The 24508-nt window shown below is 37.7% G+C and overlaps 1 protein-coding gene across 1 annotated transcript in view; it reads left to right on the top strand.

Annotated features, from left to right (window-relative positions):
- The window catches only part of KCTD9 (potassium channel tetramerization domain containing 9), a 52813-nt gene that overhangs the window by 8147 nt on the left and 20158 nt on the right, over positions 1–24508 (top strand). Inside the window, exons 2-9 of the mRNA XM_007458825.1 lie at positions 2040–2161; positions 4757–4800; positions 8250–8346; positions 8948–9006; positions 9213–9341; positions 17854–17921; positions 18010–18105; positions 18829–18978. Coding sequence (XP_007458887.1) covers positions 2040–2161; positions 4757–4800; positions 8250–8346; positions 8948–9006; positions 9213–9341; positions 17854–17921; positions 18010–18105; positions 18829–18978 — 765 coding nt within the window. The remainder of the gene's footprint in view (positions 1–2039; positions 2162–4756; positions 4801–8249; positions 8347–8947; positions 9007–9212; positions 9342–17853; positions 17922–18009; positions 18106–18828; positions 18979–24508) is intronic.

The following is a 24508-nucleotide window of genomic DNA, read 5'->3' as shown; positions in this document are numbered from 1 at the left end:
TGACCAAAGCAAATGCAAAACACCTTTTACAGTCTGGGAACAGCGAGGGGAGAGTAAGAAGATCCTCCTTTCTAACAACAGCATTCTTGTCATAGTTGCTATTATACTAAGAATTTTCTAAATCTTTCTCCTCTGGAACTCGTATCTGCAATAACGGATAGAATTCCAGGCTCTGTTACAAAGGTGAAAAATGATAGGAAATACGGGGGACACATGTTCTTCAAGCTTCAGTCATTTATGGCAGTTTCTGCTGGGTGTAAGACACTCTGCCAGGTGCTTTGTGCTGTTTATCTTTTTTATCATATGGTAAAATTTACACAACATAAAAGTTACCCTTTTAGCCATTTTAAGTGTACATTTCGTTGGCATTAAGTACATTCATGTGTGTAACCTCACCACTTTTCATTTCCAAAACTTTTTCATCATCCCAAACAGGAACGCTGTACCCATCAGGCAGTAATTCTCCATTACCCCTTCTGCCCCGGTAACCTCCTTTCTTCTACTTTCTTTTTTTTTTTTTTTTTTTTTACATCTTTATTGGAGTATAATTGCTTTACAATGGTGTGTTAGTTTCTGTTTTATAACAAAGTGAATCAGTTATACTTTCTTCTATTTTCTATCTCTATGAATTTGCCTGTTCTAAGTACCTCATACAAGTGGAATCACATGATATTTGTCCTTTTTTATGTCTGGCTAATTTCACTTAGCGTAATGTTTTCAAGATTCATGCATGTTGTAGCATGTATCAGAATTGTATTCCTTTTTAGAGCTGAATGATATTCCATTGTATGGATATGCCACATTTTGTTTATCCTTTCACACGTTTATGAGCACTTGGGTTGTGCATTATCTTTAATAATCCTCGTAGTTCCCTTTAAACTCTGCTTGCCTACCCCTCTTCCCCAAAATGCCCCAGCTTGCAACACTTCTCATAGGTCATGATCCAAGAGAAAAGAGTTGGAATCTCTGTACCCTGCTGTTGAAACACTACACACTCCTATTGGCAAACAACTCGCTCCACACTTGACTGTTCACTTCATTTACTTAACGAAAAATTCACTGTCTACTGTATTCCAGTGACCAGTGAACAAAGGACTAGCCCCAGTTCCATTAAATATGGCACCTTTATCCAGTATACTGTGGGAAGTCAGCTGGCTGCTCATGCTTCAGGTTCAGCTCCTCACCTGCTTCTTTATTCATAATTTTCAGAGATCTGACTGATAATGATACAACTATACACAGTTACAGTTATGGCTGGAGCAAAAAATTCACTACATGTACAGAGTCTCTACCCCCTGCCTAAGCAACTGCATGTATGTTGCACAAGTGTCAGACTGCCTGATTTAAAGCAGGACGGAGCAATTCATTGTAACCCAGGTCTACGCTGTACTTAGAATGTTAGCCAAAATCTGGGTTTTATACAGTATATAAATAGTTATTGAAGTTAAATGAGGTGGGAAGTCGTTAACTGTTCATATGGTAGTTGACGTGGTAAATGTTATAATAAACAGTAAATTTTTCCTGTTTAAAAAAACAAACCATTCCTTTAAGAAAGGAATAATGTAAAAGCAACATCTTAAAGACTTAATAGGTCTCAGGCACTTTGGGAAGCTCTTATCACGCATTAACTCATTTCATCCTTGTGACAACCTTCTGATACAGGTGTAACTGTTTTCCTCATTTCCAGTTAAAGCCACAGAAGCATAAAGAGGTTAAATAATTTGTCTTGAGCTGACAGCTAGAAAATGCCAGAATCTAAATTCAAGTGCGGGTCTCTTTTGCATCAGAACTGGAGCACTATTTAACATCCTGTAAGATTGTAGTTTGTTTTGAGAGACGATTTCTCTAGTCTTGGATTTCAGCAGTGTTAGGCACTAAGTAAATGTTTCAGTCATAAAAGAAAAAGAGAAACTTTTAAGAACCTCTCAAAATCACTTTTTATATGATTTTTTAGACCTGTTTATAGTGTGGTGGTTTTTAATTTGTGAGTGACAAAATTGATTATGTAAGTTGTTCAAATTAATCTGGTGTGTTTACAGGTGGTCGCTGTATATGGAACTTTATCTGATTTGCTTTCTGTGGCCAGCAATAAACTCGGCATAAAAGCCACCAGTGTGTATAATGGGAAAGGTGGACTGATTGATGATATTGCTTTGATCAGGTAACCTTCACCTTTTTATAAGCCGTCTACAGTGTGCCCTCAGCTTCTTGGTGCTATGCTGTTTCCCTTAAGCAGTATTTAATCACTGTTAAGAATACAGGATTTTGGCAAATGATTGCCTAGAATTTGCTCTTTGGAATTTAAGTAATTTGCACTTACGATGCAATGATCAGATAGAAAACCCTGAATACATTCCAACATACTCACAGTCTTTCTGCAGAGTTCATATATGGCTATAGGAATCTCTCCGTTACTAGAAACGGATCTAATAAGACATGAATTTTTAATACTAGAAACTTAATTGATCTCTTTTATATGCTACTGCTTATTGTTGAGTTCATTTCCTAAGAATGCTTTGAATTTTATAAGTGTTTACAGAGACCTACTTTGGTGAAAACTTGCTAAATAAGATAGCATTTTAACTAGAGTTAACTCACCAGTGATCCACCACAGTCGTGGTTTTGGTTTGTTTGGGGTTTTGTTTTTTAAGTATGCCAGGCATATTTTAAAACCAATGTCCAGTTCACCTCATTCCATCCTCTTGGAATCATAGAATTTTGGAGCAGAAGGGGGCTCAAAGAAGATGGAATGGGAACACAAACTAAGTACTGACTCTGTGCCAGTTAAGTTGTATTTGCTTTGCCCAACTTACCTCATTTAATCGGCAAAGCATGGACTTTTTAGTTATTTTTTTGGCTGCAAGGCATGTGGGATCTTAGTTCCCTGACCAGGGATCGAACCCACACCCCCTGCATTGGAAGCGTGGAGTCTTAGCCACTGGACTGCCAGGGAAGTCCCTGCGTGGGTTTTCTAAAATTGATGTTGTGAAGATAATGATGTTCTAAATTATGGTAGTATACAGAGTTTAATATTCACTTAAACCCAGGTGAGAATAACCTTTCAATATAACATACTGCCTTTAAACACTTCTAGTCCCTTTGTTTTATAAATGAGGAAACTAAACATCTGAGAAGTTAAATGACTTACCCAGGTCATACATTTAATAGTTGATTTTTGTTAATTAGAGGAAAACAAATTTTCATATTAGTCTTAAAAAGTTAACTGGCATGGTGAATAAGTAGAAAAGATTATAGACTTAAAAGATAAAGGTTTTAATTCCAAATAAATTAGAAGAGTTTCTTAGTTTTTCAGTATCTATCTCCCAGCTTCTATGTGTTTCTATGGATAATTGAATGATTTATATCAACCTAAATTTCTCCTTAACAAACACAGACTCTGCTTCCAAGAAAAATTCTGTGTGTTCCTGTGATGTCTTACAGAAATATAATTTACATTCTTACGGAAATAAAAATTTCTACAACACAGGTCATAATTGAAGAAGGTCATAACTGAAGCCTTCTGAACTATAAAATATCTGCCTATTTAGAACCCAAACTGGTGGTTGCCAGCGGGGAGGAGACTGGCGGGGTTGGGTGAAATAGGTGAAGGGGCTTAAGAGGTACAGACTTCCAGTTATAAAATAGATAAGTCACAGGAATGTAATTGGCAGCACAAAGAATATAGTCAGTAACACTGTAATAATTTTGTATGGTGACTAGACTTATCGTGGTAATCATCTCATGTATTTTGATGGTCAAATCACTATGTGTACACTTGAAACTAACATAATGTGTGTCAACTATACTTCAATTAAAAAAGAGCTAGGACGAGAAATAGTATATATTTATATCTACCTGTTTAATAATTTGTGGTTCACAGTACAAGCTCTGACCATTTATACTAATCGTGCGGTGGGGTGGAGCAGGGAAGGAGGATATACACTGATAGTCCAGATTTTTGAATTATGGGTATTCATTTACATTTAGGTGAGTATAGTGGGTGAGTGTTTACAGCAGAGTTATTTCCAATTATATTCTTCTTAGATTTAATATGAAAATTTATTTTCATTTCCAAAGCACAAAACAGCTGATGATGTGGCAGAAAACCCTAATAAATTATTTAGGGTTATAGAATTAAAGTGAAAGAAGAAGAGTTGGCTATAGCTTTAATCATATCCTTTGAACATAACATTCTTCAGTAGTATATTCTTCAATTGATAAGAAAGCTGAATTCACATAATTTGTATAGTGGGTTTCCTTTGCTTTTTTCCACTTCAAAAGTACTTTCATGTGCAGGATCTTCTCTGAATTTAAATCCAGAGGCAGTTAAGTCGGGGGTTAAGCACTTTGAATTTTATAAACGTCACAGAGACCTACTTTGGTGAAAACTTGCTAAATAAAATAGAATGTTAAGTAGAGTTAACTCATCAGTGATCCACCACAATAGTGATTTTGGTGTTTTTTTTTTTGGTTTTGGTTTTTACATACCCTCGGCAGATTTATCTCTTTAAGACAACTGTCCAGTTCACCTCATTCCATTCTCATCAGATCATAGAATTTTGGAGCCGGAAGAGGCTTAAACAACCTGGGTTTAAACAAAAAACACTGGAACTTGGTCAACTTCTTTGCCACATAGATAGCAAAACGGATCTTCTACATTATTCTAAGGAATAGTTCCTCTAGTTCCTCTAGTCAACAGATAATTCATGTGATTTCTGGATTTTGATGGTGGCTTTTTAAATTTTGATTTCCCCAGGGATGATGATGTTTTGTTTGTGTGTGAAGGAGAACCATTTATTGGTAAGTGACTTCCTTAAAAGCCAATTTTGTCTGCCGAAATAAAGATGAAATGGCAAATATTTTACATGGCTTTACTAAGCTTAACATTAAAAAGTGTCTTAGAGCAGTATTCAGCTCTTCATACCTTTTTTGATTCTGCATTGAGGGTGTGTGTGAAAGTAAATTTCTAACTTGAATTAGATGGTCGTATTTTAGTATGGATACCTCATCTTTTACGTGCTATTAAAAGGCTCTGGATGTGCACATATTCATTATGACATGATAGGGTGGTTTTGATTTTAGAACTATAACTGTTTTGTTTTGAAATTTTCTCTTCAATAGTAGTTATCAAAATCTCTGTTACGTTACATATTTTTTAAGCATATATTGCTTGAAAAAGTAATGTTTGCCAGTCATTCACAGCAGTTAAATCAGTCAAAAATGACTTGGTAGCAACCACACACACACACACAAACACACACACACACACACACACACTACCCTTCAGTTTCAGAGAAAGCTTATACAGTGTATATATCTCAAAGGAAAGAGCCTGAGGCTTAAATAAATATTCTTTAACGAATATTTGATATCTTTAGTTCCAGACAATCACACCCTGAATATTTAAGTATTTCTTTAAGCCTTCACAATAATTGTATTTGGTGAGTGGAGGTAGTACTCAAGATCATCACACAGCAACTTAGAAGTAAATGCATATTCTCTGTTTCTGCCTTAAGAATGAACAAAAAATTTTTCTCATCTTTTCTTATCCATTAGCCTAACAGAGTGGGTTGGCAGGCAGTGGTCACTTAATTGGTTCACTGCATACGTACAAACAACAAAACAAAAAGTGATTGATTAGTGTTTTTTGTTTTATCGTTACAAACTTTCAGAGTTAAAAATATTTGGTATGTTTTCATCCTCTGCATTTATCAATACCTAGATTATTTTACTTTGGACCAGTGGAAGTCCCTTCATGTCCTCCTTCTTTTAACACAACCCCATTAGTCTTTTCCTTACTATCTGGAATAACAAAGTGTTCATCTTATACTTCTCTTGTCCTAAACCTGAATCAGTGGTTTTTTTCTTGGAAGCCTTGATTTCTTTTAGTGGCAAATGTCATTTCAAGACCCAACCTGGGTGCTGGGGAGGCTCGCTGCTACTGGGTTCATCATGATTACTAGGCTTTTTGGTGAACAGAGTTGGAAATACATAGCTAGCTAGAGGATAAAATTCATATATAATAAACATTATATGATATAAAGCTTTATATCACATATAACATAAATAGATAAAATATCTCATTGGTTCATACTAATACTTTGGTTTATATTAGGATTATAAGATTTTTATTTAACATCTTCTATCTTACATCTATGTCTCCTTTCTTGCATATCAGTAATCCTGGTTTCCAAGGACATAGGGAGTGATGGAATTGTAATGTCACATAATTACTCATTTCCTTCATCCTACACAAAATACACATAAAAGTTTCAATAATAATCCCAATACTTTGAATACCAATGTGACTACTAAAGACAGTTAAACATTTTTTTAATATGCTCATTCCTTTCTTTCCTTACTTAAAAAATAATCATATTGTTTATCCATTGTCAAATATTATTATTATATACTATATACATACACACATATACACACACACCATTGTATACTATACTCTCTCCCTTAAAACCATCACTTAGTTTTACTCCTCCAGTCTTTAAACTGATGCCTCGAGTGGTTGTCTGAAACTTGTTCTCTAGTAGATTCTTTATAAAAAACTTGTGAGAACTATATTCTCTGACATCTTGCATGGGGCTTCTATACCTGAAAGTCAGTTTGACTGGTCATAAAATCATATGTCAGAACTGAACACATTTCAAACTTTAATGTTATGTAGTTTATTGTATTTCCATTATACCTCAATTAAGTTGTTAAAAAATCCTTGGTTCATATTATTTTTCTTTAAATATCTTAAATATGTTACTGCATTTTTTTCTGACATAGAGTTTTGGTGTCAAAAAAAAATCTGATCTTTCATAAGTGATTATTTTTCCTAGCTCACCCAAAGGATTATACTCTTTCTTTACAGTAATTTTACTGTACTTTAAATTGATTTACTGTACTTTTAAATTGATAAATTTTAGTATACTATTTCTGGGTGTTCTGAGCTGTTCTGGGTTGAATCTCTCCGATAAGTGGTGGGCCCTTTCAATATGTAGTTTTCCCTTTTTTTTTTTTTTTTTTTTAATTTCAGATAAGTTTTCTTGAACTTTATGTATTTATTTTGTTACCATGCTTTGATTTTCTCCTTTCAGGACTCCTATTGTATATGTGTTGGATCTTCTACGCTTGTCTTCTATATTTGAAATCTTCTGTTAAATCCTTTTCATCTCTTCCTTCATTTCTTCTTGACTTTTAAAGCTTTCCTCTTTTCAATTTTTATTTTCCTTAAGGCATTATCTGTGGTGTTCTTTCACTACTGTGTTTCTTCTAGTTTAATCTTCATTTCTGAAATGGTTTTTATTTCTAATTCTCTCCTGAGTTCTCTTGCCTCATTTCTGAATTTTGTGATTCTGGTTTATGTTGCTTTTTCATACCTTGTATTATTTACTTTTAGCATATTTGGAATATTATAGTTTACCTATTTTGTGGCCATTTCTTTCCGGCACATTTTCATTATCTGGCACGTTTTCATTATCTATAGGGATGTAATTCTTCCTATTCTTTTAATAATCTTGTATGGGATTTTCTGTTGCTCATTTTTACATGAAATTAGTTTTCCTTAACTTGAGAAGGGAGCTGACTTAGGAAAGTTTTTGTAATTTCATGGCTCTAGGTGTCCCTTTTATGTTGTTTTTATGAAGTATTAAAAAATATGGAAGTCACCTTCTAATATATTTTGGTTCTGCTTGACCTTTTTTGACTTTTATCTGGACTCCTTTTCCTTTTGTCTCTGTTGTCTCTGTTCTGTTCCACTTGGATTCTTTTCCCAACATCTTATCCTCAGTGTGGGACTTTGTCCTAGGTGGGAGCTTTGGTTGGGTGGGTTTTGAGAGTTCATTTTCAGCCTCTTCAGATCTTACTGCAGACTGCTTGAATTACCCGTGGTTGGAGTGGGCACACCCCTCCCACTTCCATTCAGCTGTTCTCAAGTAGACTTGCTGAGTTTTGAAGTGAGTATTTATGGGTTACTTTGGAATTCTTAGGATCATCACATACCCTGTTGTTTCTGTCAAGGATGCTTCTTCTGTCAAGGATGCTGATGCCATGCTGCTCTTCTAGTTGTCGGTGTTGGCGGGATACCTTATCACCTAGTTTTGTTTTAGATACTGTCTGTGGGTATAGGGCTTGCTGTCCTAGTAGCTCTGGCATGCTTTTATGTGTGTGTTTTAGTTTAAAATATACTATTGCCATCTTCCCCAAACCCCCACAACTTAATGTTTATTTTTTCTACATGTCATCTCTAGACCCTCAGACAGATTCTAAAGTACCGGAAGGGTTGTCAGGATCTCACACAGACTGGCTAACATTAAATGTTGGAGGGCGGTACTTTACGACCACACGGTAGGTGCACGTGTATGTGTGTGTTGAGTGAGTACTATGTGCTGTTTGTTCTTTCCTTCAGTTTGCTGATTTCCTTAGGAGATATTCCAGTGCTGCTTAAACATACTATGTGATTTGAAGCCAATATTTAGAAATTTTTTTCTAAGAGTAGAAAATGGTTCACAAGTCATTCAGAGAAAGCATGAAAAGCATGAATTTACTGTTTTTAGAATATGCTTTTAAAATATTGAGTAATATACATGCAACACAAGTAAAAAATTAACAGTATTGAAATTTGTAGACTACAACTGCTTATACTAAAGGCATAAGAAAAATGTAAATTTCGATCAAGAAAATTGTGATACAGTAGCTTGCTAGAAGGATAGATCAGCATTGACATTAAAGGCAATGAAACCAATATTTAAATCAAAGGAAGTGCCAGATTAGAAGAGATTTTGATAAATGGCAACTTACTGCACATTTTTGTTTCCCAGCATCACTCCTCCCAGGTTATAGCATGCATCTTTTTGAGAGAGCAGCTGGGATCAAGTATACTCTTGACTTAAATATGTTTGTTTATAAAGACAAATGGAGAAATCAATTTTTTTCCCTGAATTCTTAGGAGCACTTTAGTGAATAAAGAACCTGACAGTATGCTGGCCCACATGTTTAAGGACAAAGGTGAGTGCAGTGAGATCACATTTTGTGTGATCTGTTTGTAGTTGTATTGACTTTATAACTCCTGTCCTTCTGTACTTTTTAATGGAATCAGTAACAATTTTTACAAGAGTAAAAACTTACTGGTATGTTATGCAGTTTTCCTTCTATAAATTTCTAACTTTGTTTTTTATTTATGGGGGGCTTTCTTCATTTTAATGGTCCCACAGGTGTGTGGGGAAATAAGCAAGATCATAGGGGAGCTTTCTTAATTGACCGAAGTCCGGAGTACTTTGAACCCATTTTGAACTACTTGCGTCACGGACAGCTCATTGTAAACGATGGGATTAATTTGTTGGGTGAGTTTTCAGTGTAATTCCTCACACTTTTTAGGATTTGTATTTTCTTTTCACTTACTTAGTAATGTATATTTTCATAAAGTAAAAGTATTTTTTCCATTTTTAAAACTAAATGTTTTTACATGCATATGAGCGAGTGTAAATATACACTCATATATCTACACAGGTAGATAGTCTTTCAGGTATATATCTAGCCCATACATTCCGATTTTAGATTCTAAATAGATTTAGATTTCATCAATAAGGACGCTAAGGGATTTTGTTGTTTGTAGTTTTTATAAATTTTTAATTTATTTATTTTTGGCTGCTCTGGGTCTTCGTTGCTGCATGTGGGCTTTCTCTAGTTGCTGGAGCGGGGGTTACTCTTCGTTGTGGTGCGCAGGTTTCTCATTGCGGTGGCTTCTCATTGCAGAGCATGGGCTCTAGGTGCGCAGGCTTCAGTAGTTGTGGCACGTGGGCTCAGTAGTTGTGGCGCACGGGCTTAGTTGCTCTGCAACATGTGGAATCTTCCCAGGCCAGGGCTTGAACCTGTGTCCCCTACATTGGAAGGCAGATTCTTAACCACTGTGCCACCAGGGAAGCCCCGTTGGAAGATTTTTAATTACAGTTTCATCATTACTTGTGATAGGTCTGTTTATATTTTCTGATTCTTCCTGGTTCAGTCTTAGAAAATTGTACCTTTCCAAGAATTTGTCCATTTCTTTGTGGTTGTCCATTTTGTTGGCATATAATTGTTTGTAGTAGTCTCTTACAGTCCCTTGTATTTCTGTGGTGTCAGTTGTGATTTCTCCTTTTTCATTTCTAAATTTACTGATTTGCATCCTCTCCCTTTTTTTTTCTTGATGAGTCTGGCTAAGGGTTTATCAATTTTGTTTATCTTCTCAAAGAACCAACTTCTGGTTTTATTTATCATTGCTATTGTTTTCTTTTTTTCTATTTCATTTATTTCTGCTCTGATCTTTATGGTTTCTTTCCTTCTGCTGACTTTGGGTTTTCTTTGTTCTTCTTTCTCTAGTTGCTTTAGGTGTAAGGTTAGATTGTTTTTTCTTTAGGTGAGATTGAATTGCTATAAACTTCCCTCTTAGAACTGCTTTTGCTGCATCCCATAGGTTTTGGGTCGTCATGTTTTCGTTGTCATTTGTTTCTATGCATTTGTTTATTTCTTCTTGGATTTCTTCAGTGATCTCTTGGTTATTTAGTAGCACACTGTTTAGTCTCCATGTATTTGTGCTTTTAACAGTTTTTTTCATGTAATTGATTTCCAATCTCATAGTGTGTGGTCAGAAAAGATGCTTGATATTTCAATTTTCTTAAATTTTCCTAGGCTTGATTTGTGACCCAAGGTGTGATCTGTCCTGGAGAATGTTCCATGTGCACTTGAGAAGAAAGTGTATTCTGCCACTTTCAGGTGGAATGCCCTATAGATATCAATCAAATCTATCCGGTCTGTTGTGTCATTTAAAGCTTGTCTTTCCTTACTTATTTTCATTTGCGTTGATCTGTCCATTCGTGAAAGTGAGTGTTAAAGTCTCCTACCATTATTGTGTTACTGTCAATTTCCCCTTTTATGGCTTTTAGCGTTTGTCTTATGTATTGAGGTGCTCCTATGTTGGGTGCATAAATATTTATAATTGTTATATCTTCTTCTTGGATTGATCCCTTGATCATTATGTAGTGTCTTTCCTTATCTCTTGTAACGGTCTTTATTTTAAAGTCTATTATATCTGATAGAAGTATTGCTACTCTGGCTTTCTTTTGATTTCCGTTTGCATGGAGTATCTTTTTCCATCCCTTGACTTTCAGTCTGTATGTGTCCCTAGGTCTGAAGTGGGTCTCTTGTAGACAGCATATATATAGGTCCATTCAGCCAGTCTGTGTCTTTTTGTTTGGGCATTTAATCCATTTACATTCAAGGTTATTATCAATATGTATGTTCCTATTACCATTTTCTTAATTGTCTTGGGTTTGTTTTTGTGGGTCTTTTTCTTCTCTTGTGTTTCCACCTAGAGACTTTTCTTTAGCATTTGTTGTAAAGCTGGTTTGGTGGTGCTGAATTCTCTTAGCTTTTGTTTGTCTGTAAAGCTTTTGATTTCTCCGTCAAATCTGAATGAGATGCTTGCTAGGTAGAGTAATCTTGGTTTTAGATTTTTCCTCTTTCACCATTTTAATTATATCCTGCCACTCCTTCCTGGCCTGCAGAGTTTCTGCTGAAAAATCAGCTGGTAACCTTATGGGGATTCCTTTGCATGTTATTTTTTGTTTTTCCCTTGCTGCTTTTAATAGTTTTTCTTTGAATTTAATTTTTGTTAGTTTGATTAATATGTGTCTTGGTGTGTTTCTCCTCTGGTTTTTCCTGTATGGGAGTCTCTGGACTTCGGTGACTATTTCCTTTCCCATGTTAAGGAATTTTTCAACTATAATCTCTTCAAATGTTTTCTCAGACCCTTTCTTTTTCTCTTCTTCATCTGGGAGCCCTATAATTTGAATGTTCACTTGTTTAGTGTTGTCCCAGAGGTTTCTGATACTGTCTTCAATTCTTTTCATTCTTTTTTCTTTATTGTGCTCCTCCGCAGTTATTTCCACCATTCCATCTTCCAGCTCACTCATTCGTTCTTCTGCCTCAGTTATTGTGCTATTGATTCCTTCTAGTGTGTTTTTCATTTCAGTTATTGCATTGTTCATCTCTGTTTGTTTGTTCTTTAGTTCTTCTAGATGTTTGTTAAACATTTCTTGTATTTTCTCAATCTGTGCCTCCAATTCTATTTCCGAGATTCTGGATCATCTTTATTATCATTACTGTGAATTCTTTTTCAGGTAGACTGCCTATTTCCTCTTCATTTATTTGGTCTTGTAGGTTTTTACCTTCTTCATCTGTGACATAATTTTTTGTCAGCTCATTTTGTTTTTGTTTTTGTTTTGATGGGTGGGATTGTGTTCTGGTTGTTTGGCCTGAGGCTTCCAGCACTGACATTTGTAGGCTTTTGGGTAGAGCTGAGTCTTGGTCCCGACATGAGGACCTCTGGGAGACCTCACTCCTATGAATATTCCCTGGGGTCTGAGGTTCTCTGTTAGTCCAGTGGTTCAGACTCGGAGCTCCCACTGCAGGAACTCTGGCCCGACCCCCAGCTCGTGAACCAAGATCTTGCAAGCCGTGGGAGGTGCCAAAAAGACAAAAGAAAAAAGGAGCAGAACAGTAAGAAAGAGTAAGTAATAAGATTAGAAAACTAACAGCTATCTTAGAAAGAATTAAAAAAAAATAAAAATATAGATGAAATAACAACTGGAGGGTAAAACAGAACCACAGTAGTAATAAAGAGGAGAGGGGGGAAAAGCCAGAAAAGGCCTTGGCTGTGGGGAGGGGGGCAGGGCTTAGGTAGGGGTGTGGTTTAGGTGGTGGAGGGGCCTATGCTTAGGACCCACAGGGCCAGAAAAGACCCTGGGGCAGGGTCTTAGACTCGACACAGCAGGAGGGGCCCAGGAGTGCCTCTGACGCTGGAGGGCAGACGACCAGGTCCAGGACCCCAGCAGGTCTCCTGGGCTGAGTGGTCTGGGGAAACACCCGCCACACCTCCCCGATCCTCCAGTCCTTAAGTGTTCCCCCCCACCACTGTCCACCTCTCCTCTTTCCCCCTTCTCCCGCCCATGCCCCTAGGACCCATGAGGCCAGAGGGGGCCCGGGAGAGAAGGGGGACCAGGAAAAGGGAGGACCAGGCCCGACAGCCCAGTAGGCTTCCTGGGCACAAGTGAGTGGGTGAAACAACCTCCGTGCCTCCCCTGGTCCTCCTATCACAGAGGGCCCCTCCCCCATCCGCCTCTCCCCTTTTCCAGCACCCCTGCCTCCCTCCTACGCCCCTAGAAACAACATGGCCCAGAGGGTGCCTTGGATGGTTGAGGACCCTGCCTGGGAGCCCTGCATGCTTCCTGGCCGATTGGGCAGGGGAAACACCTGATTCTCCGAGCCCCTGAGGGTCCCTCCAGGCGTGGGAACCCCTCCCCCCTCCCCCTTCCTAGTCACCCCTCAGGGGCGCCGGTCCTGTCCGGCCTCCACTTCTCCTCCCCCCTTACTCCCCCCATGTTCCTACCTGGTCACTCGGGGGTCCCTCCTCTCTCCTTGGGCATTGAGGTCCCCCACCAGCATCTGGCAGGCGCCTTCGTTGTGGGGAGACATGAACTCCGCGTCCTCCCCCACCACCATCTTCTGTAGGCTCTTGTTTTTTTAATCCACTCTGCTGCTCTGTGTCTTTTGATTGGAGCATTTAGTCCATTGACATTTAAGGTAACTTTTGGTAGATAAGTATTGCTATTGTAGAGCTTGTTTTCCAGTTGATTTTTGTATTTCTTCTTTGCTCTTTTTTCTTCCTGTTTTTTCCTTTCATCGTTTGATGATTTCCTTTTGTATTATGCTGTGTTCTCTTCCTTTTGTTTTTGTGCATCTGTTGTATGTCTTTGATTTGTGGCCCCCCTGTTTTTCAAGTATGTTGACCCCTTCCTATATGTACTTGCTTTAGAATCTATAGTGGTATAACCTCAAACACATTCTAAAAGATAACCTACATTTTCTTACTCTCTTCCCCCACTTTTTATGATTCTGACGTCCTCTTTTACATCTTCATGTTTATCCTTTTGCTGTTCATTGTGGTTATCATCACTTTCACAAAAAAATTCTTTTATTATTCTTTTTAAATCTGCATACTGGCTTATTTATGTGACTTACTTTCCAATTGTGATTTTCTTTTTCCTGTAGATTCTTACTTCTTTTCTACTTAGAAAAGACCTTTCAATATTTCTTTTAGGGATAGATTTAGTATTGCTCTACCCCTTTAGTTTTTGCTTGTCTGAGAAATTCTTTCTCTCTCCTATTCTAAGTGTTGATCTAGCTGGGTAGAGTATCCTAGGTTGCAGATTTTTCCCTTTAAGTACTTTGAATATATCTTGCAGCTCCTTTGTGGCCTGCAACATTTCTGTAAAGAAATCAGCTGATAGCCTTATGGGGGTTCCCTTGTAATTATCCCTTTGTTTTTTCTCTTGCTGCCTTTAGAAGCCTCTCTTTAACTTGTACCATTTTAATTATAGTATATCTTGGTGTAGATCTGTTTGGGTTCATCTTGTTTGGGACCCTCTGTACTTCCGATACTTCTCGTATCTGTTTCCTTCTTTTAGTTTGGGATGTTTTCAGCCATAATTTCTTCACATACATTTTCAATCCCCTTTTCTCTTTATTCTCCTTCTGGGATGCCTGTTATGTGTAGATTGGTACACTTTACATTATCCCATAGGTCTTTTAAATGGCTTTCAATTTTTTTTTTCCATTTGGCTTTCTGTCTGCTGTTCTGGCTGGGGGATTTCCATTGTTCCGTCTTCCAGATCACTTATTTATTCTTCTGCATTATTCAACCTGTTATTCATTGCCTTTAGTTCAGCTTTCATGTCGGCGAATGAGTTTTCTCATTTTCCTTGGCTCCTCTTTACACTTTCTGGTTCCTTTTTACAGTAATCTACTTTTGTATTGATAACCTTTCTTAGTTCCTTCAGTATTTTCATTATCTTTTTTTGAACTCTGTGTCTATTAGACTGAGCAGATCTGTTTCATTGTTTGTTCTTTCCGGGGAATTCTCTTGATCTCCTCTGGGAGTGGTTCCTCTGCTTCTTCATTTTACTTATATTTCTCTTACTCTATGAGTTTACGACCAACAGTTATCTACTGTGTTCTCGGAGGGCTATTAGTACGTGCAAGTGTCCCTGTGTAGCTTGTGTGGGTTTAAAATTTTTGGTGCAAGGTCTGTTTTCCGGATGTATACCTGCCACCTCTTTCCTCAGTGTGTGCTGGCCATTATTCCCTTGATAGGGGGTGTGACTGATGTTGTGGTGACCAAAGGCTACACTGGATGTTGAGTGGGGCCTACTCTTTGCTCTGTGGTTGTCACAGCCCTCTCAGTGGCAGGGTCTGCTCCCTAGTTATTGCAGTAGCCCCCAGATCCGTTTTTGAGCTGTGGTGTGAGGTCGTTGGGATTGGAGTATGCCCAGGGAGAGGAGCCCCTGAGTATTCCTCGTCCAGAGCTCTCCACCGGGGAGTGCGTTCTGTGCGGTCACCCGTCACCCATTGTGTGGGCTCACAAAGTACACTGTTGTTGGCACTGCGCTCGGTCCCACCTCAACCGTGAGAATGCAGGCAGTAAGCTCTGGTGTCCCTCAGGCGCTGTGTTCACAAAGTCACCAGCATAGGTCTGCTGGCAATGATCCACTGAAGCGAGGTGGCAGGACCACAGTAGCCACACGCCTGAACCTGCTGTTGGAGCTGTTGAAGCAGCACAGACACCAGCGCAGCCTCTGCGTGCATCACGTGCCCACAAACCACACAGCTGCTAAGTCCAGGCGGCCCAGCCACGGGAGCACCCGTTGTCCACTTGGATGTCCTGCATCGCTGAGTGTACAAAGCCAGTGGCTGTGGGGTAGATCTGCTCAGCAGTGGGCAGAGGGCTCAGATTTCAGCCCCGCCTCTGCATGTGGGCAGCCGCTGGCATGCTCCCAGAGTTTCTTCAGGTAGCGCTGAGTCAGCTGAAAGCGTGTGGAGAAAGAGGCTGCTATGGCAGGCCTGTCCCTCCCTTCCATGCTCCTTAACAAAAGGGCTTTGCTTCTATGGTGGGCCTGGGCTGCTTCTACTTACACCCCTGGTTGCAGCTCATACCATGCTCCAGCCCCTTCAGGCTTTCTCCGAGTAGCCAACCCTGGTCCTCTCCCTGGGTCTGTCCTCTGAAACCCTGGTTTCAGAACTGAGCTCCCGCCCACACCAGCAGTTGCACATCTCAGGCTGGGGAGCACAGGGCAGTGACCCGGACCATCTGTGCAGGTCTCTCTCTGATCTGCCTGCCATAAACTGGCTGCTGCGCTTTGCTTTGAGTCTCTAAAGCTCCGTTTCTGTCCTGGCTGTGAAGAGGCTTTCCAGGTTGCAGGAAACTTTTCTCTTTCACAACTCCCTCCCAGATGTGCAAGTTCCATCCCAATGCCTTTTTTTTTTTTATTCTTGTACTACCTGGTTATGAGGAGGTCTTTCATGCGATTTTGGGTGTTTGAGATATTCTGCCAGCATTCAGAGGGTATTCTGTGAGAATTGTTCCAGGTGTAGATGTATATTTGATGTATTTGTGGGAGATGAGCTCCACATCCTTCTATTCCACCATCTTGTGTGAGCCCCCTGGAAATCCTTTATTTAAAATTGATTCTCCTATAAGAAAGGTTTCTGAATTATACTGCTGACTTTTGTTTTGAAGCTCTCTTACATTTATACACTTCTGTAATATTCTGATTCAGTAACTAAAAGATCTCTGACAGACCGATTCAGATCTGTTTCATTCACAAACTCAAGGGGCTTCCCTGCTGGTGCAGTGGTTAGGAATCCACCTGCCAATTCAGGGGACACAGGTTCGAGCCCTGGTCCAGGAAGATCCCACATGCCGCGGAGCATCGAAGCCCGTGCGCCACAACTACTGAGCCTGCACTCTACAGCCTGCAAACCACAACTACTGAAGCCCGTGTGCCTAGAGCCTGTGCTCCACAACGAGAGAAGCCACTGCAATGAGAAGCCCATGCACCACAACAAAGAGTAACCCCCGCTCGTAGCAACTAGAGAAAGCCCGCACGCAGCAACAAAGATCCATCACAGCCAAAAATAAATATATTAATTAAATAAATTTATCTTAAAAAAAATAAAACATGGTACTGTGACTGTGTTAAGTATATTAAAAAAAAAAAAAAAAAGTCAGTGAAGGCCTTCCCTGGTGGAGCAGTGGTTAAGAATCTGCCTGCCAATGCAGAGGACATGGTTTGAGCCCTGGTCCAGGAAGATCTCACATGCCACGGAGCAACTAAGTCTGTACACCGCAACTACTGAGCCTGTGCTCTAGAGCCCACGAGCCACAGCTACTGAGCCCATGTGCCACAACTGCTGAGCACGCTTAGAGCCCATGCTCCACAACAAGAGACACCACTGCAACGAGAAGCCAGCACATCGCAACGAAGAGTAGTCCCTGCTCGCCGCAACTAGAGGAAGCCTGCACGCAGCAACAAAAACCCAATGCAGCCAAAAATAAATAAATTTTTTTTAAAAAGTCAATGAAATATTAAGATTAGGTGAACTGATCATTTATTATTCGGCTTACAAATCACTATGTCAGTTATTTTAGGAATGTTTGATGTTAGGATTTTTTTGTCTGTGGCCTCTTTAATTTTCAGAAATAATTTTGTAATATGGAAAGCTTTCATTCTAATTCATGAGTCTTCTTTCTTTTGCTGTATGTAAACTATTTAGAAACACTTTGTTTACAAATATTGTTAAATATTCTGTGTATACTTATATATGTTCTAAACATTATTTTTCTTCTATATTGATGGATAGCCTACTTGTATTTCACTTCTGTTGTGAGAATTTAACTTTATAGAATTTTTTAATAAATGATTCTATAAATATTAAAATGAATAGCATTCTATAAAAGTCAAATTGTTTTTATTATGATAGGTGTGTTAGAAGAAGCAAGATTTTTTGGTATTGACTCATTGATTGAACACCTAGAAGTGGCAATAAAGGTAAGGCTCTTTTTACATTAGCCAAGTATTACATGTATTGTAGCTATCTCCCAAAATGCTCCACTGATCTGTCAATATGCTTTTCAAGAATTCTCAACCACCAGAAGATCATTCACCAATATCTCGAAAGGAATTTGTCCGATTTCTGCTAGCCACTCCAACCAAATCAGAATTGCGTTGCCAGGTAATTAAAGCAGACTTTTACGTGAGTTATTTGTATAGGCAAATCTGTGAGTAAAGTTTTAAATTCTTCTGGGAATTTTTTTCTTGCCTTGTTTTCTTTTTTCATGCAAGATATATTTTACGTATGGGTCATAGCATTGATTTAGTCCCAAAATGGTTAGACAGAAAAAGAGATGTAATTATCTTTTTTATTGTCTAATTATGCCTCATGCAGCAGTTTTTGAGTAATGCATAGGAATTGCAGCAATAAAAATAAAAAGTCAATTGTACAGTTGTTATGTATGGTTAATCAGTGGAAGATACTTTTACTTTTATGTATTATAGCACTAATGATTTTAAAAACCACAATACTCAGTTTAAAAAAATAAAATGATCTTGAATTATTGAATTAATAAAATGATTTAAGTACAATCAGGTTTAATAAAAAAATAATACTTATCAACGGGTGTGTGGCCAGCAGAGATCTCTCTTTAGAAACTTCTGCAGATAAATGAGGCATTGCATTGCCAGGATGCATTCTAATGTTATATGTAAGTTGAGTTCCTTTAAGAACCCATTAAGGACACTAATTTTATATATCTAAGTTCCATTTGATCATGTTTTGTAATGAACTCCAAATGACGGAACTGCCAATTACTTCTAAAAAACATGGTCGTTAGCTATTGTAATTGAATATACAACAGATTGTTTAAATATTGTGACAGTTTGTGTTTTTTAATTTTAGGGTTTAAACTTCAGTGGTGCTGATCTTTCTCGTTTGGACCTTCGATACATTAACTTCAAAATGGCCAATTTAAGCCGCTGCAATCTTGCCCACGCTAATCTCTGCTGTGCAAATCTTGAACGAGCTGATCTCTCTGGATCAGTGCTTGACGTAAGAATCATTTTTGGTTACAAAAGAAAATTAAATTTTTAGTCTACTGAACACTCAGAGCAGAAACTATATCTGTCCCTTACTGGAGCTTTTACTTGCAAAGAGATAATTTACTAAGTTGATGATAAAACTGAAGGTTCTGAAAGTGAAATGGGCTGGTTTTGCAACTTTGGTATCCTGTGTTAAACATAGGTCTGAAAAGTATAGCAACTAATAAGAAATGAAATCTTGAAATTAGATCCTGACTCCTCAACACTCTTATCTATCAGGACTTCTATTTTCAATGAATTAATAGGGTAAAGCTGGAAAGTATCTTTGCATTTTTCTATTCAGGTTCATTTCTGGAATAGGAAAATGTTATTGCTCCAGGGGATATGTGGCAGTTATTTTTAAATAAACATGGTATACAGCAGTCTGTGTAAGTTAGCATCTCAGTGGCTCTCTCCCTCTACCTATATTCATATGTGTTTACGTATATGAATGTGTATATATGTGTGTGTGTACATATGTATATGCATGTATTTGTGTAGCAGTTACCTGTGTTAATTTGAGGTTAGAGGATATATGTAAAGCCAGCCGTGAAATCTAATTTCTAAGAACTTTCAGTTCCTTAATATCAAGGACCATGTCTGTGTGCCTTTTGAGTTAATAACACCTAATATAGTACCTTGCCTTTAGTAGTCACTGAGTAAATGTTTATTGAATTTTATAATGTTGGTTTTGTTCCTTAGCTGCAGTGTATTTTTCCATGAAACTTGGATCTAATAACAGAATATGCCAACACATTTCCTTGTTCCATCTTATGATGAAGGATCAAATAAATAGCAAAATAAGCAAAACACCAACAGTACAAAGTAAAAATCTGAAGGACCTAATTTTTAAATAGTGAAATGCTGAGAGGCAGCTTTGTTGGTTTCTGTTAAGGAATGGAAAAAAAAAAAAGATAAGACAGATTAGATCATTGAATACAACTGGTTTTGAGTTCTATTTAATTATAGCATTACTGTGAGCCTGAACCATAATTTTCTTATCTTTAAATGCTTGTTCTACCCACATTGTATAATTGATGTGAAGGCCAATATGTATATATAATATACGTGTGTATATATTATATATATATATATAATTTTTTTATTGATGTGTAGTTGATTTACAATATCATGTTAGTTTCAGGTGTACAGCACAGTGATTCAGTTACGTGTGTGTGTGTGTGTGTGTGTGTGTGTGTGTGTATACATATATATACAGTCTTTTTCAGATTCTCTTCCCTTATAGGTTATTACAAAATATTGAGTAGAATTCCCTGTGCTATACAGTAGGTCCTCATTGGTTATCTATTTTGCATATAGTAATATGTATATGTTAATCCCAACCTCCTAATTTATCCCTCTTCCCATCCCCTTTTCCCTCATTTGGTAACCACACATTTTTTTCCTATGTCTGTGAGTCTCCTCCTGTTTTGGAAATAAGTTCATTTGTATCTTTCTGTTTTTTTACATTCCACATATAAGCAATATCATATATTTATCTTTCTCTGTCTGGCTTACTTCACTTATTATGATAATCTCTAGGTCCACCTATATTGCTGCAAATGGAATTATTTCATTCTTTTTTTATGGCTGAATAATATTCCATGGTGTATATATATACCACATCTTCTTTATCCATTAATCTGTCCATGGACATTTAGTTTGCTTCCATGTCTTGGCTGTTGTAAATAGTGCTGCAGTTAACATTGGGGTGCATGTGTCTTTTCAAATTATGGTTTTCTCCGGATACGTGCCCAGGAGTGGGATTGCTGGATGATATGGTAGCTATCTTTTTAGTTTTTTAAGGAGCCTCCATACTGTTCTCCATAGTTGCTGTACCAATTTCCATTCCCACCAACAGTGTAGGAGGGTTCCTTTTCCTAACCCCTCTCCAACATGATTTGTAGACTTTTCGATAACAGCCATTCTGACCGGTGTGAGGTGATACCTCATTGTAGTTTTGATTTGCATTTCTCTAATAATTAGCAGTGTTGAGCATCTTTTCATGTGCTTTTTGGCCATCTCTATATCTTCTTTGGAGAAATGTCTGTTTAGATCTTTTGCCCATTTTTTGATTGCGTTGTTTGTTTTTTTGATATTGAGCTGCAAGAGCTGTTTGTATATTTTGGAGTTAATCCCTTGTCAGTTGCATCGTTTGCAAATTGTCTCCCATTCTGTAGATTGTCTTTTTGTTATGTTTATGGTTTCCTTTGCTGTGCAAAAGCTTTTAAGTTTAATTAGTTCCCGTTTGTTTATTTTTGTTTTTATTTTCATTATTCTAGGAGACAAATCTAAAAAGATACTGCTGCAATCTATGTCAAAGTGTGTTCTGCCTATGTTTTCCGCTCAGTTTTATAGTATCCGGTACTACATTTAGGTCTTTAAGGTCATTTAGGTCTTTAGGTCTTAGGTCATTAAGGTCTTTAGGTCATTTTGAGTTTTTGTTTGTTTGTTTTTGTTTTTGTTGTTTCTTTTTTTGGCCACACCACGTGGCCTGAGGGATCTTAGTTCCCAGACCAGGGATCAAACCCATGCCCCCTGCAATGGAAGCATGGAGTCTTAACCACTGGGTACCCACGGAAGTCTTGAGTTTATTTTTGTGTATGGTGTTAGAGAATGTTCTCATATCATTCTGTTACATCTAGCTTTCCCAATTTCCCAGCACCACATGGTAAAGAGACTGTCTTCTCCACTGTATATTCTTGCACCTTTCTCATAGATTAATTGAACATAGGTGTGTAGGTTTATTTCTGGGCTTTCTATACTGTTCCACTGATGTATAGTTCTGTTTTTGTGCCAGTACCATCCTGTTTTGGTTACTATAGCTTTGTATTATAGTCTGAAGTCAGGGAGCCTGATTCCTCCATCTCCAGTTTTCTTTCTCAAGATTGCTTTGGCTATTCGGGGTCTTTTGTGTTTCCATACAAATTAAAAATTTTTTTTGTTCTAGTTCTATGAAAAATGGCATTGTAATTTGATAGGGATAGCATTGAATCTGTAGATTGCCTTGGGTAGTCTGGTCATCTTGACAGTATTGATTCTTCCAATTCAAGAACACGGTATATCTTTCCATTTGTATCATCTTCCATTTCTTTCATTAGCATCTTATAGTTTTGGGAGTACAGGTCTTTTACCTCCTTAGGTAAATTTATTCCTAGGTATTTTATTCTTTTTGATGCAATGGTAAATGGGATTGTTTCCTTAATTTTTCTTTCTGATCTTTCATTGTTAGTGTGTAGAAATGCAACAGGTTTCTGTGTATTAATTTTCTATCCTGCAACTTAACCAAATTCATTGAAGAGCTCTAGCAGTTTTCTGGTAGCTTCTATAGGATTTTCTACGTATAGTATCATATCATCTGCAAGCAGTGATAGTTTTACTTTTTCTTTTTCAATTTGGATTTCTTTTTTTTTTTTTTCTTTTTCTTCTCTGATTCCTGTGGCTAGGATGTCAAAACTATTTTGAATAAAAGTGGTGAGAATGGATATCCTTGTCCTGTTCCTGATCTTAAAGGAAGATCCTGATCTTAAAGGAAAAGCTTTCAGCTTTTCACCATTGAGTATGATAGCTGTGGGTTTGTCACATATGGGCTTTATTATGTTGAACTGGGTTCCCTCTGGCCCACTTTCTGGAGAGTTTTTATCATAAATGGATGTTGATTGTTTTTTTTGATCTTTTTAACACAGACTTTATTGAAACATAATACTAATACAGAAAAACGCACAAATTATAAATGTATAAGTCAATAAATGTTCACAAAGTGAGCACATTTATAAAGTCAGCACTAGATCAAGAAACAGACCATTACCCCAGAAGCCCTCATGTCCTCCTTCTAATCAAGGGTAACCAATATCCTGACTTCTTACAACACCATAGGTGAGTTCTACGTATCTTTGAAATTTAATAAATGGAATCATTTAGTAAATACTTTTTGTGTGTCTGGCTTCTTTTCCTCAGCATTATATTTGTGAGGTGAATTCAGTGTAAGCATGTAATTTAACTTTTTATTTTTGGATTTAATTTATTTTTTTATAGAGCAGGTTCTTATTACTCATCCATTTTATACACATCAGTGTATACATGTCAATCCCAATCTCCCAATTCATCATACCACCACCACCACCACCCCCCGCCGCTTTCCCCCCTTGGTGTCCATACGTTTGTTCTCTACATCTGTGTCTCAATTTCTATCCTGCAAACTGTTTCATCTGTACCATTTTTCTAGGTTCCACATATATGCGTTCATATATGATATTTGTTTTTCTCTTTCTGACTTACTTCACTCAGTATGAGAGTCTCTAGATCCATCCACATCTCTACAAATGACCCAATTTCATTCCTTTTTATGGCTGAGTAATATTCCATAGTATATATGTACCACATCTTCTTTATCCATTCGTCTGTCGATGGGCATTTAGGTTGCTTCCATGACGTGGCTGTTGTAAATAGTGCTGCAATGAATATTGGGGTGCATGTGTCTTTTTGAATTATGGTTTTCTCTGGGTATACACCCAGTAGTGGAATTGCTGGGTCCTATGGTAATTCTATTTTTAGTTTTTTAAGGAACTTCCATACTGTTCTCCATAGTGGCTGTATCAATTTACATTCCCACCAACGGTGCAAGAGGGTTCCGTTTTCTCCACTCCATCTCCAGCATTTGTTGTTTGTAGATTTTCTGATGATGCCCATTCTGACTGGTGTGAGGTGATACCTCACTGAAGTTTTGATTTGCATTTCTCTAATAATTAGTGATGTTGAGCAGCTTTTCATGTGCTTCTTGGACATCTGTATGTCTTCTTTGGAGAAATGTCTATTTAGGTCTTCTACCCATTTTCGGATTGGGTTGTTTGTTTCTTTAATATTGAGCTCCATGAGCTGCTTATATATTTTGGAGATTAATCCTTTGTCTGTTGATCCGTTTGCAAATATTTTCTCCCATTGTGAGGGTTCTCTTTTCATCTAGTTTATGGTTTCCTTTGCTGTGCAAAAGGTTTTAAGTTTCATTAGGTCCCATTTGTTTGTTTTTGTTTTTATTTCCATTACTCTAGAAGGTGGATCAAAAAGATCTTGCTGTGATTTATGTCAAAGAGTGTTCTTCCTGTTTTCCTCTAAGAGTTTTATACTGTCCAGTCTTATATTTAGGTCTCTAATCCATTTTGAGTTTATTTTTCTGTATGGTGTTAGGGAGTGTTCTAATTTCATTCTTTTACATGTAGCTGTCCAGTTTTCACAGCACCACTTACTGAAGAGACTGTCTATTCTCCATTGTATATCCTTGCTTCCTTTGTCATAGATTAGTTGACCCTAGGTGCATGGGTTTATCTCTGGGCTTTCTATCTTGTTCCATTGATCTATGTTTCTGTTTTTGTGCCAGTACCATAGTGTCTTCATTACTGTAGCTTTGTAATATAGTCTGAAGTCAGGCAGTCTGATTCCTCCAGCTCCGTTTTTTTCCCTCAAGACTGCTTTGGCTATTCGGGGTCTTTTGTGTCTCCACACAA

This window comes from Lipotes vexillifer, unplaced genomic scaffold (genome assembly GCF_000442215.2).
Source record: "Lipotes vexillifer unplaced genomic scaffold, Lipotes_vexillifer_v1.1 scaffold484, whole genome shotgun sequence".
Classification (NCBI taxonomy): domain Eukaryota; kingdom Metazoa; phylum Chordata; class Mammalia; order Artiodactyla; family Lipotidae; genus Lipotes; species Lipotes vexillifer.
The sequence above is the reverse complement of the archived record's forward strand: the minus strand, read 5'-3'. Positions and strand labels throughout refer to the sequence as shown.